This window comes from Penicillium psychrosexuale (genome assembly GCF_028828465.1).
Source record: "Penicillium psychrosexuale strain IBT 29551 chromosome Unknown utg000003l, whole genome shotgun sequence".
Classification (NCBI taxonomy): domain Eukaryota; kingdom Fungi; phylum Ascomycota; class Eurotiomycetes; order Eurotiales; family Aspergillaceae; genus Penicillium; species Penicillium psychrosexuale.
In genome coordinates, this window is record NW_026643188.1 from 3,094,593 (window position 1) to 3,108,054 (window position 13,462).

At 58.2% G+C, this 13,462-nt stretch overlaps 1 protein-coding gene across 1 annotated transcript; it reads right to left on the bottom strand.

Annotated features, from left to right (window-relative positions):
* Positions 1–361: 361 nt before the first annotated feature.
* Positions 362–12,294, bottom strand: N7518_005079 (uncharacterized protein; the record flags this gene model as incomplete). The annotated part of the gene is made up of 4 exons (XM_057186006.1): positions 362–3,288; positions 3,365–6,860; positions 6,912–11,593; positions 11,664–12,294. 4 exons carry the CDS (start codon positions 12,292–12,294, stop codon positions 362–364), a joined length of 11,736 nt encoding a protein of 3,911 aa, XP_057042776.1.
* Between the last annotated feature and the right edge of the window lie 1,168 nt (positions 12,295–13,462).

The following is a 13,462-nucleotide window of genomic DNA, read 5'->3' on the forward strand; positions in this document are numbered from 1 at the left end:
ACTCACTGTGGCCAAGACGTTGTTGTAGTGAAGCTAGGAGACAATTTGGAATAGATGTTTAAAGTCTTTGCCGTCACGCAGCCAAAGGATTGGATAATTCGATATCTCCAGCTTCTCAGATCATATTAAACACATTGTGCTTGAAAGCAAAGTCAAACTTGAAAGCAATGTAGAACTTACGAGACATTACATTTTAAGGCATTCACTGCAGAAGAGAGGAAAAGTTTTGTACCAAGTCTTTTATAACGCCAAAGCAAAAGCTAACGTAAACATGAGGATTTTAGGCATAGGAAAAAAACAGGGAGAATGATGAATGAAGCTATATACAAGAACAAATACGCCAGATAGAATGGTCAACACTCTACCGCGACAGCGTAGCGAGGCCCTTGCCCTCGGCATCCTGCAGGACCATGTTCATGGTGCTGAACTGGTAGCGGAAGCCGGCAGTCTTGGCCTTGCCGACCCAGACGTGGGCCGGGATCTTGGGCCGGCCGCTCTGGGCGTACTCAGGCAGCGAGCCCAGCTTCTCGACAACCTTGGCAATGTCCATGCGGACGGAGCTCAGGTGCAAGTACTGCTTGACGTTGTCGCTGGAGATCTGGTTGTCGGTCGAGGCTAGGGCCGTGAAGGCGTGGCCGACAATGTCGCAAGACAGACGGTCGGCAGGGATCAGGTCGTAGTGACCGCCCCAGGTGGTCGAGTTGGGTAGCTCGGTCATCTTGGCGGCGACATCGACGAACTCCTGGAGGATCTGGTCGAGCTCTTCGCCCTGGGCCTCACGACCCTCGGGCACGGGAAGTTGGCGGTGGATGTGGACGGGGAGGCGCAGCCGATCGGCGTATTTCTCGAGGAAGCGCTCGCTGGCCCACTTGGAGGCGACGTAGCCCTGAGAGCCGTCCGAAGCAGGCTCGATGGTGGCGGCCTCAGTGCCAGAGAGGAAGTGGAAGGGAACGACGCGGCGGTGGTCACGCAGAGAAGCGGCAGACATGAGAGCGAGCTCCTTGGTGGACTGGACGTTGATGGCCCGGACTTGATCGTAGGTGCTGAAGAAAGACCGGTTGGCACCGCTGTGGATGATCATGTCGGCCTGCTGGGAGAGAGTGGCGAACTCGGTCTCGGACAGGCCGAGGCGAGGAGCGTTCAGATCACCCTCGTGTACGAAGATCTTGGAAGAGGAGGCGACGACGGCGTTGAACTTCTGGCGGTGGGGCAGCTCGTTAGACAGAGGACGGTGGGAAATGCAGTGGACGCTGCCGATCTTGGGGTCCTGGATGAGGCGCTCCAAGATATGACGACCAATGAAACCAGAGGCACCGGTGAGGATGACAGTCAGGGGCTGGGCGTTCTTGCGGGTGGTGGAGAAGGCGTCAGCGGGAGAGATCTGGAGCATGTCATCTATGAGGGCAGTCTCGAGGTCCCAGTTGATGCCAGACTTGGCCAAGAGGTTATCGAGGAGGGCCCCCAAAGCAGAGAGCTTGCTGGACTCGATGATCTTGAAGAGAGGAACGACGATGCCAAAAGCCTCGCGGATGCGAGACTGGAGGCGGACAGTAAGCAAGGAGTTACCTCCGAGCTGAAAGAAGTCGTGGTTCAAGTTGATGACCACACCATCCATAAAAGACTGGGGCAGGATCTCCTGCCAGAGCTCCCAGATCGCCTTCTCAGTATCGGTGACCTCGATAGAGATCTCGGCATCATCGAGCTGGGATTTGACAGGGATGGTGGCAATGGCCAGCCTGTTGACCTTTCCGTGGGAGTTCAGGGGGATGCGGTCAAGTGCGACGAGCATGTTGGGCTTCATGTACTGGGGCAAGGGCACCTTGTTAAGCAGTTGGGCGAGGTAGGTCTTCTGCTGGTCGGTCAAGTAGCCGTCAGCAAACTCGACGAAGCCGACCAGGTAGCTCTCCTGACCCTCGCGGCGCAAGTTGGCAACGACGCGAGATAGAACGCCGTTGGAGGCGCGGACAATGGTGGCCTCGATGTCCTCAAGCTCGATACGGAAACCGCGAAGCTTGATCTGGGTGTCGCCAGTGATGCGGCCCAGGACAACGAGGGTGCCGTCGATCATGAGGTAACCCTTGTCGCCGGTGCGGTAGGCGCGGTTCCAGCCCTTGGCAACGTGAACAGAGGAGGCGTTCTTGTCCTCGATGAACTTCTCGTTGGTCAGGTCGGTGCGCTTGTAGTAGCCGACGGCGGTACCGGCACCCCCAATGAGGATCTCACCCTGGACTCCGGTTGGAACAACATTGAGCTGCTTGTCCACAATGTAGAAGGAGTAGTTGGGAAGAGCAGGACCGGCAGGGATGAGAGTAGACTCGGCAGGGTAGGCAATGGGTTGACGAGTGCACCATATGCTGTTCTCGGCGGGACCGTAGCAGTTCTGGATCTTGAGGTTGGGCAGGTTGAGGGCGGCAAAGGAGTCACGCAGGGTGGCGTTCCAGCCCTCACCACCAATATTGGCGCGGCGCCAGCTCGTGGTCTTGGACAGAGTGGGAGCGGCGTAGTTGATCCAGTTAGAATACTCGGACGGGGTGGCCATGGTGTAGGTAATCTTGTTATTGGCGATGAGCTCAGCCATGGCCTGGGGGTCGGAGCGCTGGGCCTGGGAAGCGACGTAGAGGTTGCCACCGTTGACGAGAGAGGTGAAGATCTGGTCAAGAGAGATGTCGAAGCTATAGGCGCTCTGCTGAACGACGATGGGGCGGCCGAGGTTCCAGGTCAGGCTGTCACCCTCGAAGAGGTTGAGCAAGCTCAGGTGGCGGACCTCGATACCCTTGGGGACACCGGTGGAACCACTGCTGGAGACGATGATGGCAGACGAATCACCCTTGGACAAGTTGGGACGGCGAGCGGGAGAGTCGTTGGCCTTGCGGACCCGGTCAACATTGATGGTGCTGGCGTCGGCAGGGAGAGCGAGCTGGGCGACATCGGCGGCAGTGGAACTGTCGCAGAGCACGGAGCTGGGCTCGACAACACTGCAAGTGGCCGCCAGACGGGGCAGGCCGTTGCGGGGATCAAGAGGCACGTAGACGGCACCGCTGCGCCAGATGGCGAGCAAGGAGCAGATCCACATGGCCGAGGGCTGCTGGAACACACCGACCTTGTCACCGGGTTGGATGTTAGCCTGGACGAGCTCCTCGGAGATCTGGTCGAGGGTGCGGTCCATGGCTTTGTAAGTCATGGAGTCGCCGAGGCCGTCGCGCAGAGCAATGTCGTTGGGGAACTGGGCAGAGACTTGGTCGACCTTGAGGGACAGGGTCTCGGGCCACTGGCTGTCAAACTGGGGACCTACACAGAAAAAGACAAGACAGTTAATCGGGGCTCAGTAATAGTAGGTGTAGGGGACAGTTCATCTGATACTTACCACGTCCAGCCTCAATGGCAGCCGTGACATATTCGTCCCGGTAGAGGGGAGCGGATGCGATGGAGCCGGCAGGACCCTTGGAATAGTGGTACAGCAGGTGCATGTAGCTGTCCATCATGGCCTGGGTGTGGCGGCCGTTGTACAGTGACTTCTGTGTCTGCCACTTGATGGTGATGTCCGAGGCGGCTTCGTCAGTGACGTCGAGAACGACGTCGTAGGCGGTGGCACCGAAGTCGCTCTCACCCTCGGTCTGGGACTCGAGCATGGGAGGCGTTTTCAGGGAGAGCTGACGGTAGTCGAGGAAAGCCTGGAACAGGGGGCTGTGGGAGGAGGAGCGAGGTACCTCGAGCTCCTGCAGCAGCAGGTCAAAGGGCAGGGCAGAGTGGTTGAGGGCAGAGTATGAGGCCTGCTTGGCGGCGTTGAGGAGGGTGGAGAAGGTCTCCTTCCCTGTGAGGCCGCCGAAGCGGAGAGGGATCAGGTTCAGCAGGAAACCGACGGTGGCCAGGGTCTTGATGTCCTTGCGGTTGGCATCGGCGATACCAATGCACAGGTCGTCAATCTCGAGCCAGCGGGTGAGGAAGAGGCGGAAGGTAGCGAGGAAGAAGTGGAACGTGGTGCAGCGGTTCTGGCGGCAGAGGGTGCGGATCTTCTGCGCAATCGCCGAGTCGAGCACCATCTCGACCTCCTCATGCTCGTACTTGGTCTGCGGGAGACGGGCGCCGACGCCAGGGAAGGGGAAGAGAGGCAGAGGGTCGGGCAGCGTGGTGTAGTTCTTCTTCCAAAAGACAATGTCGTCCTGCAGGCGACCGCTCTCAATGTCCTTGCGCTGCTGGATGGCCAGGTCCGTGAACTGCGTGGCAATCTGGGGCACGGGCTTGCCCTGGTAGAACATGTCCATGTCGCGGATCATAAGGTTGAAGGAGAAGCCGTCAATGGCAATGTGGTGGACGGCGAAGATGAGGTGGTGCTCGTGGGGGCCGACAGTCAGCAGCTGTATGCGGATGACCTCACCGTTCTCGATGTCGAAGTTGTACTTGGACACCTCCTTGTGAGCCTTCTCGGCCTCGCTTTCGTGGGTAATCTTGCTGACCTCGAGCCGGAGCTTGGAGTTGGGCATGACACCCATCATGGGCTCGCCCTCCTCGTCCACGTAGTAGGCGGTACGCAGGGCCTCGTGACGGGCACCGACCTTGCAGACGGCTTCCTGGACACGAGCCACATCAACCTGACCGGTAAGACGCGTGCGGACAATGATGTTGAAGCAGCTGGCATCCTCGAGGTACTGGCGGAGGAAGCAGAAGCGAGAGCAGCCGTGGGTCATCTTCTCGACGCGGATAAAGTCGGGACGAACGACAGCCGGCGCAGCAGGGCCAGCGTCAGACTCGACCTTCTCGTCGGCGGTAGACCTGCTAGTCACAGAGCCATCGTCAATGTCGGTGGTGGCAGGGCTGTCATCATCAGAAAAGATAGGCTCAACGTCAGAGGGAGCAGCGGTAGCAGCCTCAGCAGGTGTCTCGGTCTCTGCCTTGCGCTCCTCCTCGGCAGCGGCGGCGCCGCTCAAGTTGGGGGCAATGGACGGTAACAGGTTGACAACAGTGTCCTCGACTAGGTCAGCAAGAGTGGCACCACCCAAAATCTTGATGATGGGGATGTCTTGATCAAACTCGCTACTGAACCAAGAGCGCATGTCGACGGCGACGAGAGAGTCGACACCCATCTCGACAATGGCGACATCGGACAGGACGCTCTCCGAGGGTGGCAGGTCGAGCTTCTTGTGAAGCATGGCCTGTAGGGCCGTCATGATGATGTTGAAGGCGTCCTTTTCGGTAGCAGCCTCCTGCAGCTGGGCCTTTGTGGACAGGGCACCCTCAGCGCCCACCTCACCACCCTCGCGAGCGCTCTTGTCAATGACGTAGTGGCTGAACTTGGGGTCCTCCCACCACTTGGGCGGGTTCTTGTCGGTCTTGGGGTTGACGAACTTGAGACCAGCAGAGACCTCGGGGTCGCGGCCGGAGTCGGGAGGACCTGCCATGACCGCCTCGGCAAAGAAGTACTTGTAGTCGAGCTCGGACATGATACCGTAGCCCATGATGTCGAGACGGTTGAGAATGTTGTGGTCGGTACGGGTGATGTAGCCGATACCGTTTATACCACCCAGGTTCATGACACTGGCGCACTGGCCGCGCTGGCGACGCTGGTGGGCCAAGCTTACCATGAAGCCGTTGCCGGCAGCGTAGGAGGTCTGACCAATATTGCCAGTGATGTACACCAGTGAGGAGAAGAGGATGAAAAAGCCGAGATCGACGTTGGCAAACAGTTCGTCCAGGTAGATGGTACCGTCGATCTTGGGGCCCAGAGCCTCGTTCATGGTGGTCGCGTTGGACTCCATGAAGAGACTATCGCGCATGATGAGGGCGGCGTTGGCCACACCCGCGATCGGGGGCTGGGTCGCACAGATCTCCTTGTACACGCCCTGCAGGCTCTCGCGATTGGTGATGTTAAGCGGGTACGCCTTGACCGAGGCGCCAAAGTTGGTCTCGACCTTTTCCAGCCAGCGCTGGTCGATGTTAGGGCGACGGGAGGACAGGGCAAAGTGCCTGGCGCCGCGCTCCATCATGAACTCGCAGGTGGACAAACCCAAGCTGCCAGTCATACCGACGAGGAAGTAGGTGCGGTCAGAGCGGAAGCGCACTTCGTCCATAGCGAGGGTCAAGTTGGCAGGGAAAGGAGTAGGGTCAGTCCAGTCTATGGTGGTCAGGGGCTTACTGAGAGTCTGGTCAGTGGCAAGCTGCTGCAAAAAGATATTGGCAACCTGGTCAAAGGCAACCGGCGAGGCCTCAGATACAGCCTTGTCATAGGCGTCCTTGAGGGCCTTGGCGAGTTGAGCCTCGGTCGTGTCCGAGTAAAGGACGGACTGCGAAGGGAGGTAGTCTGAAAGAGTGCGACAGCGAGCGCGGAACGGCAGCTGGGCCTTAAGGCGGTTGACAACCCCCCTACCCTCGCTGGCGGGAGAGAAGTTGACAAAAAGGCTCGTGTTGGCCTGCACCAGCCTGCTCAGCTCGCGACCGGGAGTGTAAGTGTGGACGTATTGCCAGAAACCAGTGGTTTCCTTGTCGGTGGTAGTGAAGACGACCTGGGCGCCGGTCTTGCGGGCCTTCTCGCGGAGAAGCTCGGCCAGAACGGTGGGCGCCTCGTGGAAGACGAGTCTGTCGCTGGCAGTGGACTTCTCGAGGAGAGCCGAGGCAAGGAGTGTGGCACCGACAGAAACGAGCAGGGTGCAACGCTCACTGGCAGCGACATTGACAGTCAGGAGGCGGGACTCAGAAACGGTGAGAAGAGACTGGTGCTGGTCAGTCAGCGCGAGGACAGTCTCGCCAGTTTCCTTGTTGGAGCCGATGCTGAGGTAGAAGTAGCCGAGGTCGCCAACCTTGAAGGCGGTGGATAGGGACTTCTCGACGTTGACGGTGACCTTGGCCTCCTCGGTACCAATGGGAGCCTGGGGGTTGAGGCAGAACTGCTAGAGCATCTTGTCGGCGGTCATGGCAACCACGCGGTCAGCGGTGGAGACTTCAGCCACGACACGACGGCGCAAGACGTTGTAGTGGTCATTGAGCTCAGCCTCGGAGTCGTAGCGAGTAATGTGGAGCTTGTCATCGGCAAGCATCAGCTCGCGCTCCGAGGTCCACAAAGCGCTGTACGTGGGGATCTTGTCCTTCCAACCGTCGGCAATGTGCAGGCGCAGCAGCTGCTCCGCCAGGACGGTGGCGTGCTGGTTGATCTTGCCCTTGCCCTCGATGTTGAACATCTGGCAGTGAAGGTGAGGAATCTCGATCAGTAAGCAGCGGACGACACCCTTCATAACGTTGGCGTAAGGGTTGTCGCCGTTTGCACCGCGAGTGACCCAGACAATGTAATGCGAGCGGAAGAACAGAGTCTGCAGGGCCTTGTACTTCTGGTCGGTCAGGTCCTGGAAGAAGGGCTCGTCGAGCTCAGTGAGCGAAAGCACGAGAGGCCTAGGCGCCAGCAGGGACGACTTGAACTCGCGCATGCTCTGGATCGACATGATGTTGCCGCAGTATGGGGCGAGGGTGTTCTTGATGTTTTCGATCAGGCGAGAGGTCTGGAAGCGGCGACCACCGATGAGGAGAATATGGTCAATGGTGGTCTTGTTACCGGCAAATAGAGGAGCACGGATGGCGTTGATTTGAGCGTCGACGGCCTGAGACACGAAGACGCTGAAGGGGCTGACAGAGTCCGGAGTGACAGAGTCAATGCCGGAGAAGCCAGCGTCCTGAAGCAGAGCATCGTATTCAGACAGCTCGGGAACCTCAGTCTGCGACGCCAAGCTGGCCACGGTCAGGCCGACGTGGGCAGCACTGGCGTTGGTGATCTGCTGGAAAAAGAGGAAACCACCAGGCCTGGTAAGCCAGCGCAGCTTCTGGATGGTTTGAGCACGGTCCTGTACATTGTGGAGGCCGGCGGGGGCAATGATAAGATCAAAGCTGGCGGCGGAGAATCCCTGCTCCTCGAGGCCCTGGCCCAAGTCGAGGGTCTGGGTGAAGAGGTCATCACCGTGCTCCTTGTTCAGGGCCGCAAAGTGCTCGTCAGTCGAGTCAGTGACGGTATAGGCGGAGCACAAGGCACCGAGAGTCTCCAGGAGAGGCTTGGTAGCGGCACCGTTGCCAGCACTGAGCTCCATGATACGCATGTGAGGATAGCGGCGGGAGATCTGGTGAACCAGCGAGATCAAGGAGCTGCGAGCCTCAGTAGCACCGAACGCCGAGGAGTAGAACTTGTTCAGCAAGCCGGGCTCGCCAGAGCCAAGAGCCTTCAGGACAGCAAGATCGGCAGCGAAAGCCTCGCCAACAGTGACGCTAGAGCTGTCATTATGCTCAGTGGAGGCGTCGGTACCATCAACCTTGAGGACACCCTGGGCCCAGGTGCGCAGATGGGCGTGCTCGGATTTACCAGAGACAACCATCTTCCGGAGCTCCTGAAGCGCGAGACGGTCGAGAAGCTGGTGATCCTTCTCCTGCTCGGTGGTGATTGAGACAGGCTTGGCCACGGCCTCGGCGTCAGGAGTGCTGAGCCAGCGGCTGGTGTGGCCAAACATGTGGCGGTCATCCTTGGCCGTAGGGGGAGCCACGGGGCTGACCCCCATTCCCTCAACCTGGCACAGCGAGTAGTCGCTGTGGACAGGAAAGATGTCAACGCTACCGGAGAACGTACCGTCATCAGCGCGGTTGGAAGTAGCCGAGAAGCGGACCTTCTCGTCAAGACCACCGTTCATCGGACAGATGACAGGGTTGATGACGACGCGGCGGATAGTGGTGGGGATGTGCAGAGCCCACAGTGCACCGTCTCCGGGGTAGCTGATGGCGGCAAAGATGGCCTGGAAGGCAACGTCAAGAGTGGCCGGGTGCAATAGGAACTCGTTCATGGGGCCGCTCTGGCTGGCAGTAGAGGTGATGATCTCACCCTGAGCCAAGTCGCAGCATCGGCTCATGGAGGTGATACCCCTGAAGAGGTCGGCGTAGTTGTAGCCGATGGAAGCGAGGTAGGCGTAGAACTCCTCACAGTCGACGTCCAGCATGCCGAGGCCAGTCTCCTTGGGGTATTCGACCAGGACCGAGGAAGAGGGAGTGCCGAGGCTCATGATAAGCTTACCGCTGGCGATGGAGGTGAAGACATCAGAACCCTTCTGGAGGCAGGCATCACAAGCGAAGTTGGCAGTGACAGTAGAGGTGCCTGCACCCATTTGGACACAATTGACATTAGACAGGGTGAAGAGTGTCTCGATACCCTTGTCCTCATTGATAGCCAGGGCGCGGTGGATCTGGGAGTTCTGCAGCTCAATGGCGTGGATGGCCTGGTCACGGCCGACGACGCGAGCAGCCTCAACAGCCATCACGAGGAAACCAGCAGCAGGGAACAAGGTCTGGCCCTGAATGCTATGGCCGGAGAGCCAGGGGATCTCCTTAGAGCTGATGTAGTTGCGCCAGCGGTACTCGCGCTCGTTGACGGAGTCGGTGCGTGTACCGAGCAGGACGTGAGCGGGGTCTTGACGAAGGCGGTTGACACGCGACTTGCGAGCCTCGTACCAGAAAAGACGGTCGTAGTTCCAGGGGTAGCTAGGCAGCTCCTGGAGAATGGTAGGAATGCTCGAGGAGAAGACCTGCGAGTAACCCTTCCAGTCGGCGGAGCTGCGGCCAAACTGAGCCCAGAGGTAACCGAGGGTGGAGGCCACGGCATTGACGTCGTTCTGACCACGAGCAAGGGTGCCGGTGTAAGGCAGCGCAGCCTTGACCACCTCCTCGATAACGTTAGAGGCAGGACCCTTGAGGGCGGCGTGCGGACCGACTTCAATGACCTGGGTGGGCTGAGGTACGGCATTGTTGAGAGCAGACTTGAGGGCCGGAGCAAACAGGACAATGTTGACCATGTTGTCGACCCAGTAAATGTGCTTGAGCTCCTCGCAAGGCTCCATGAGCTTGCCGTCGTACACAGACGAGTACCACTTGGTCTCACCAGAGGGTTTGAGGATCTGAACCCTGCAGTTGTCAAGAGCCTCATAGTACTTGGCGGAGCAGGGGATCATGTGGTGCGAGTGGTACGCGGTGTCAACCTTGAGCTGACGGTTGAAGACGCGCTCGTCGTCCAAGACCTCCCTGACCTCCTCAATGACGTCAAGGTCACCGGAGAGGGTGATGCTGGCGTCGGAATTGTATGCGGCGATAGAGACGCGACCCTCAAAGGCGGGGAGCTCGACAAGCTCGCGAGCATCCTCAAGAGTGGTACCAACAGCCAACATACCACCCTTCTGGCCCTCAGGACCCTTCGCCATGAAGGCGTAGCGACCACGGTAGAAGGCAATGCGGATGGCATCAGTGGCGTTGAAGAATCCGGCGGCGTACGCGGCACCAATCTCACCACTGGAGTGGCCGACGACGACATCGAAATTGATGCCGGCCAGCTTGAGCACCTCGACCAGGACGATCTGAACGGCAGTGCACAGCGGCTGGGACAGCTCACCCTCAGCAATGCGAGACTGGGCCGGGTCAGCCATCAGCTGCTCCATGATAGACCAGGACGGGCGGTCAGAGGCAGGGAGCTCGGCGAGGGACTGCTCGAGCTTACCGATGATGTCCTGGGCGATCTTGGAGGCGCGGATCAGCTCACGACCCATGGTCGCCCACTGAGCGCCCTGACCAGTGAAGATACCGAGCAGGTTCTTCTTTGCCAAAATACCGCGGACGATGCTGGCCAAGTTGCCAGATTGCTGCTCCTCAACAGCGTTCTGTAGCTTGGGCAAGATTTCCTCCACCGACTGACCAGCAATGTGGCTGCGGTACGCAAAGGTGGAACGGCGGTCGTGCAGGGTGAAGGCCAGACTGATGAGGTCGACATCGGGGTTCTCAGTCAGGTACTCTAGGTACTTGGCCATGAGGTTGGTGAGAGACTTCTCCGAGGTGGCGGAAAAAGTGAGGGGCAAGGCGATAGTAGCCTTGGCCGCAGCCTCAGCCTGCACGGGAGAGACCTCGGGCTCATACGCCTCAATAATTGCGTGAGCGTTGGTGCCACCGAAACCGAAGGAGTTGATGGAGGCACGGCGAACGGCGCCGGCGGGCAGCATGGGCCAGTCCTGCGCAGTCTTGGCGATTTGCAGCTTGCCGTAGTACGGGACAATCTCCGGGTTGAGGGTCTTGAGGTGCAAGTTTGGCGGGATGGTCTTGTTCTGGATGGCAAGGGAGGCCTTTATGACACCGGCGATACCGGCGGTACCCTCGGTGTGGCCGATGATGGTTTTGATGGAGCCAACCCACAGACTCTCATCAGTGGTCTGACCCTCGGGGAAGAAGGCGTGGTAGATGGCCTTGGACTCGACGCCGTCACCAGCCTTGGTACCAGTGCCGTGAGCCTCAAAGTACTGAGGACGGTCCTCGGGCTTGCTCAGGTCCAAGCCGGCACGACGGTAGGTGTCGCGAATCAGCTTGGTCTGAGCCTCCTGGCTGGGCATGGTAATACCGGGAGTGTGACCGTCCTGATTGCAGCCCGTCTCACGAATGACGCACTCAATGTGGTCACCGTCGCGGATTGCGTCGGAGAGACGCTTCATTATGACAGCGGCGATACCCTCACCACGGGCGTAGCCGTTGGCGTTGGCGTCCCACATCTGGGACTTGCCCGTGGGGGAAAGCATGTTAAGGTTCGACTCGGCGACGAACATGTCTTTGATCCGAAGATTAGCAAAGTTCATAAAGCATTTTTGTAGCAAGGGGGATTGTTAGGAGGCACATACTCGGGCTGAAAATCAAATTGGCACCGGCGGCCACGGCGACGTTGGAGTTTCCGCTGCGCAGAACCTGAACAGCCTGGTGGATAGCGACCAGGGACGACGAGCAGGCCGTGTCAATAGTCATCGACGGACCCCGCCAGTCGAAGGTGAAAGAGACACGGTTTGACAGAATGCTACGGGCCGTGCCAGTGGCGGCGTAGGTGGGAATCGCCTCCTGGTCGACGTAGCAAATGTTGCCGTAGTCGTCACACATGACACCGACGTAGACGGCCGTGTCTGAGCCGCGCAGGTCCTCGAGCAGCAGGCCAGCGGATTCGACGGCTTCGTACACAGTCTCGAGGACTGTGCGCTGCTGGGGGTCAATGGAGTCGGCCTCACCAGGGGGAATGCTGAAGAACTGGGCATCGAAGTAGCGGGGGTCTTCGGAGAGGAGGTAAGCGTCGCGGACGTTGCTGGCACCGTGGTAGTGACCATTTTGGTGGTAGAAGCTCGAGGCCGCGAAACGGTCGATGGGCCGGGCCACCTCACGGGGCTCCTTGAGCAGTTCCCATAGCTTGGAAGGAGATGTGGCATCCCCAGGGAATCGACAGGCGTTGCCAACAATGGCAATGGGCTCGTTGTGTGAAGGAGACATTTTGACGGGGTCGATGGACAATAGGGATATAGATGGGGTGTGTATATTACTTGACTTGTCTGGTAAATGGAATTGAATAGAATCAAAGATGTTCAAGTAGCTAGACTCGAATCAAAAGGCACAAATAGACTCGGTAAGACTTGATAAAGACTTGATAAGATTTGGTAGGCCTGGTGAGACTTGGTACAGGTATCAGACCAGACAATGTTGAATGGAGGGGAAAGGGCTGAAGCCGCAAGCGCTGACGACCAAGATTGACGGACGAGCTGAGATGCCATGATGGATAGGTTTTATATTTGAACCTGACGGCTTCAGATCGGGTCTCCATTGAGCGAACCCATGCTCTCGCCTTGGCAAATTTCTGCTGGCTTACCCCAAGAGCTCGCCTTGATGTGAGCCCTTGACCTTCCGTGGGGACCCCTTTGATTGTGGAGGTGGTATCCCGATGAAGAAAGCACTGGCCCAGGAACTAGATGATACCTGTAACGACAGATCTAGTTAGCCGAATATCTGTGCCTCCGCGCCCCACCGATCTCGTAAAAGTAATCTATTAGTTCTAATTTGTGAACTTCCCTCAATATTGTCTCTTTCAAAGCTTCCTAATTCGGATGTTCAATGTTAAGCGACTCGCAGTATAACGTGCAGGTGAGATATGGTCTCGAACTGGCTTGTGAAGTACCTGCGGCAGAGGAATCCACGAGGCAAGGCTGCGTTGGGCTTGTCTTCCCCGGCCGCACCATTACCTGGCTGCTAGCTCTGACATTCGCCTTGTGGGACCGACGAGACACGGGCAAAGGCGAGCGAATAGGGTTGTGTGTGACCGGCATGTGTGGGGGCTTACCCCTGCCCAGGCGATCTACATAGATAAGCCTTGGCATGACACTCCGGCTGTCTGGATGTACGATTTAGCATCGTGGGTAGATCCGAACCGTGCCTCTGCCAAGAAGCGCAGGGCCTTGCCGGGCCAAGTGTCGATAATAGCATCCCTGGCGATAATGAGCATACACGTATATACGTATAACGTATATAAGTATGTACGCTTCAAAGCAATTGGTCACAGGGGAGAATGCAGTCTAGCGGCCAAATACAACGGGATTATTGGGGCCAAATCCGATGAGAGTTTTGAGGCTTACAAGTGCTAATTGTAAAACCATGCGTCGGAAATTAA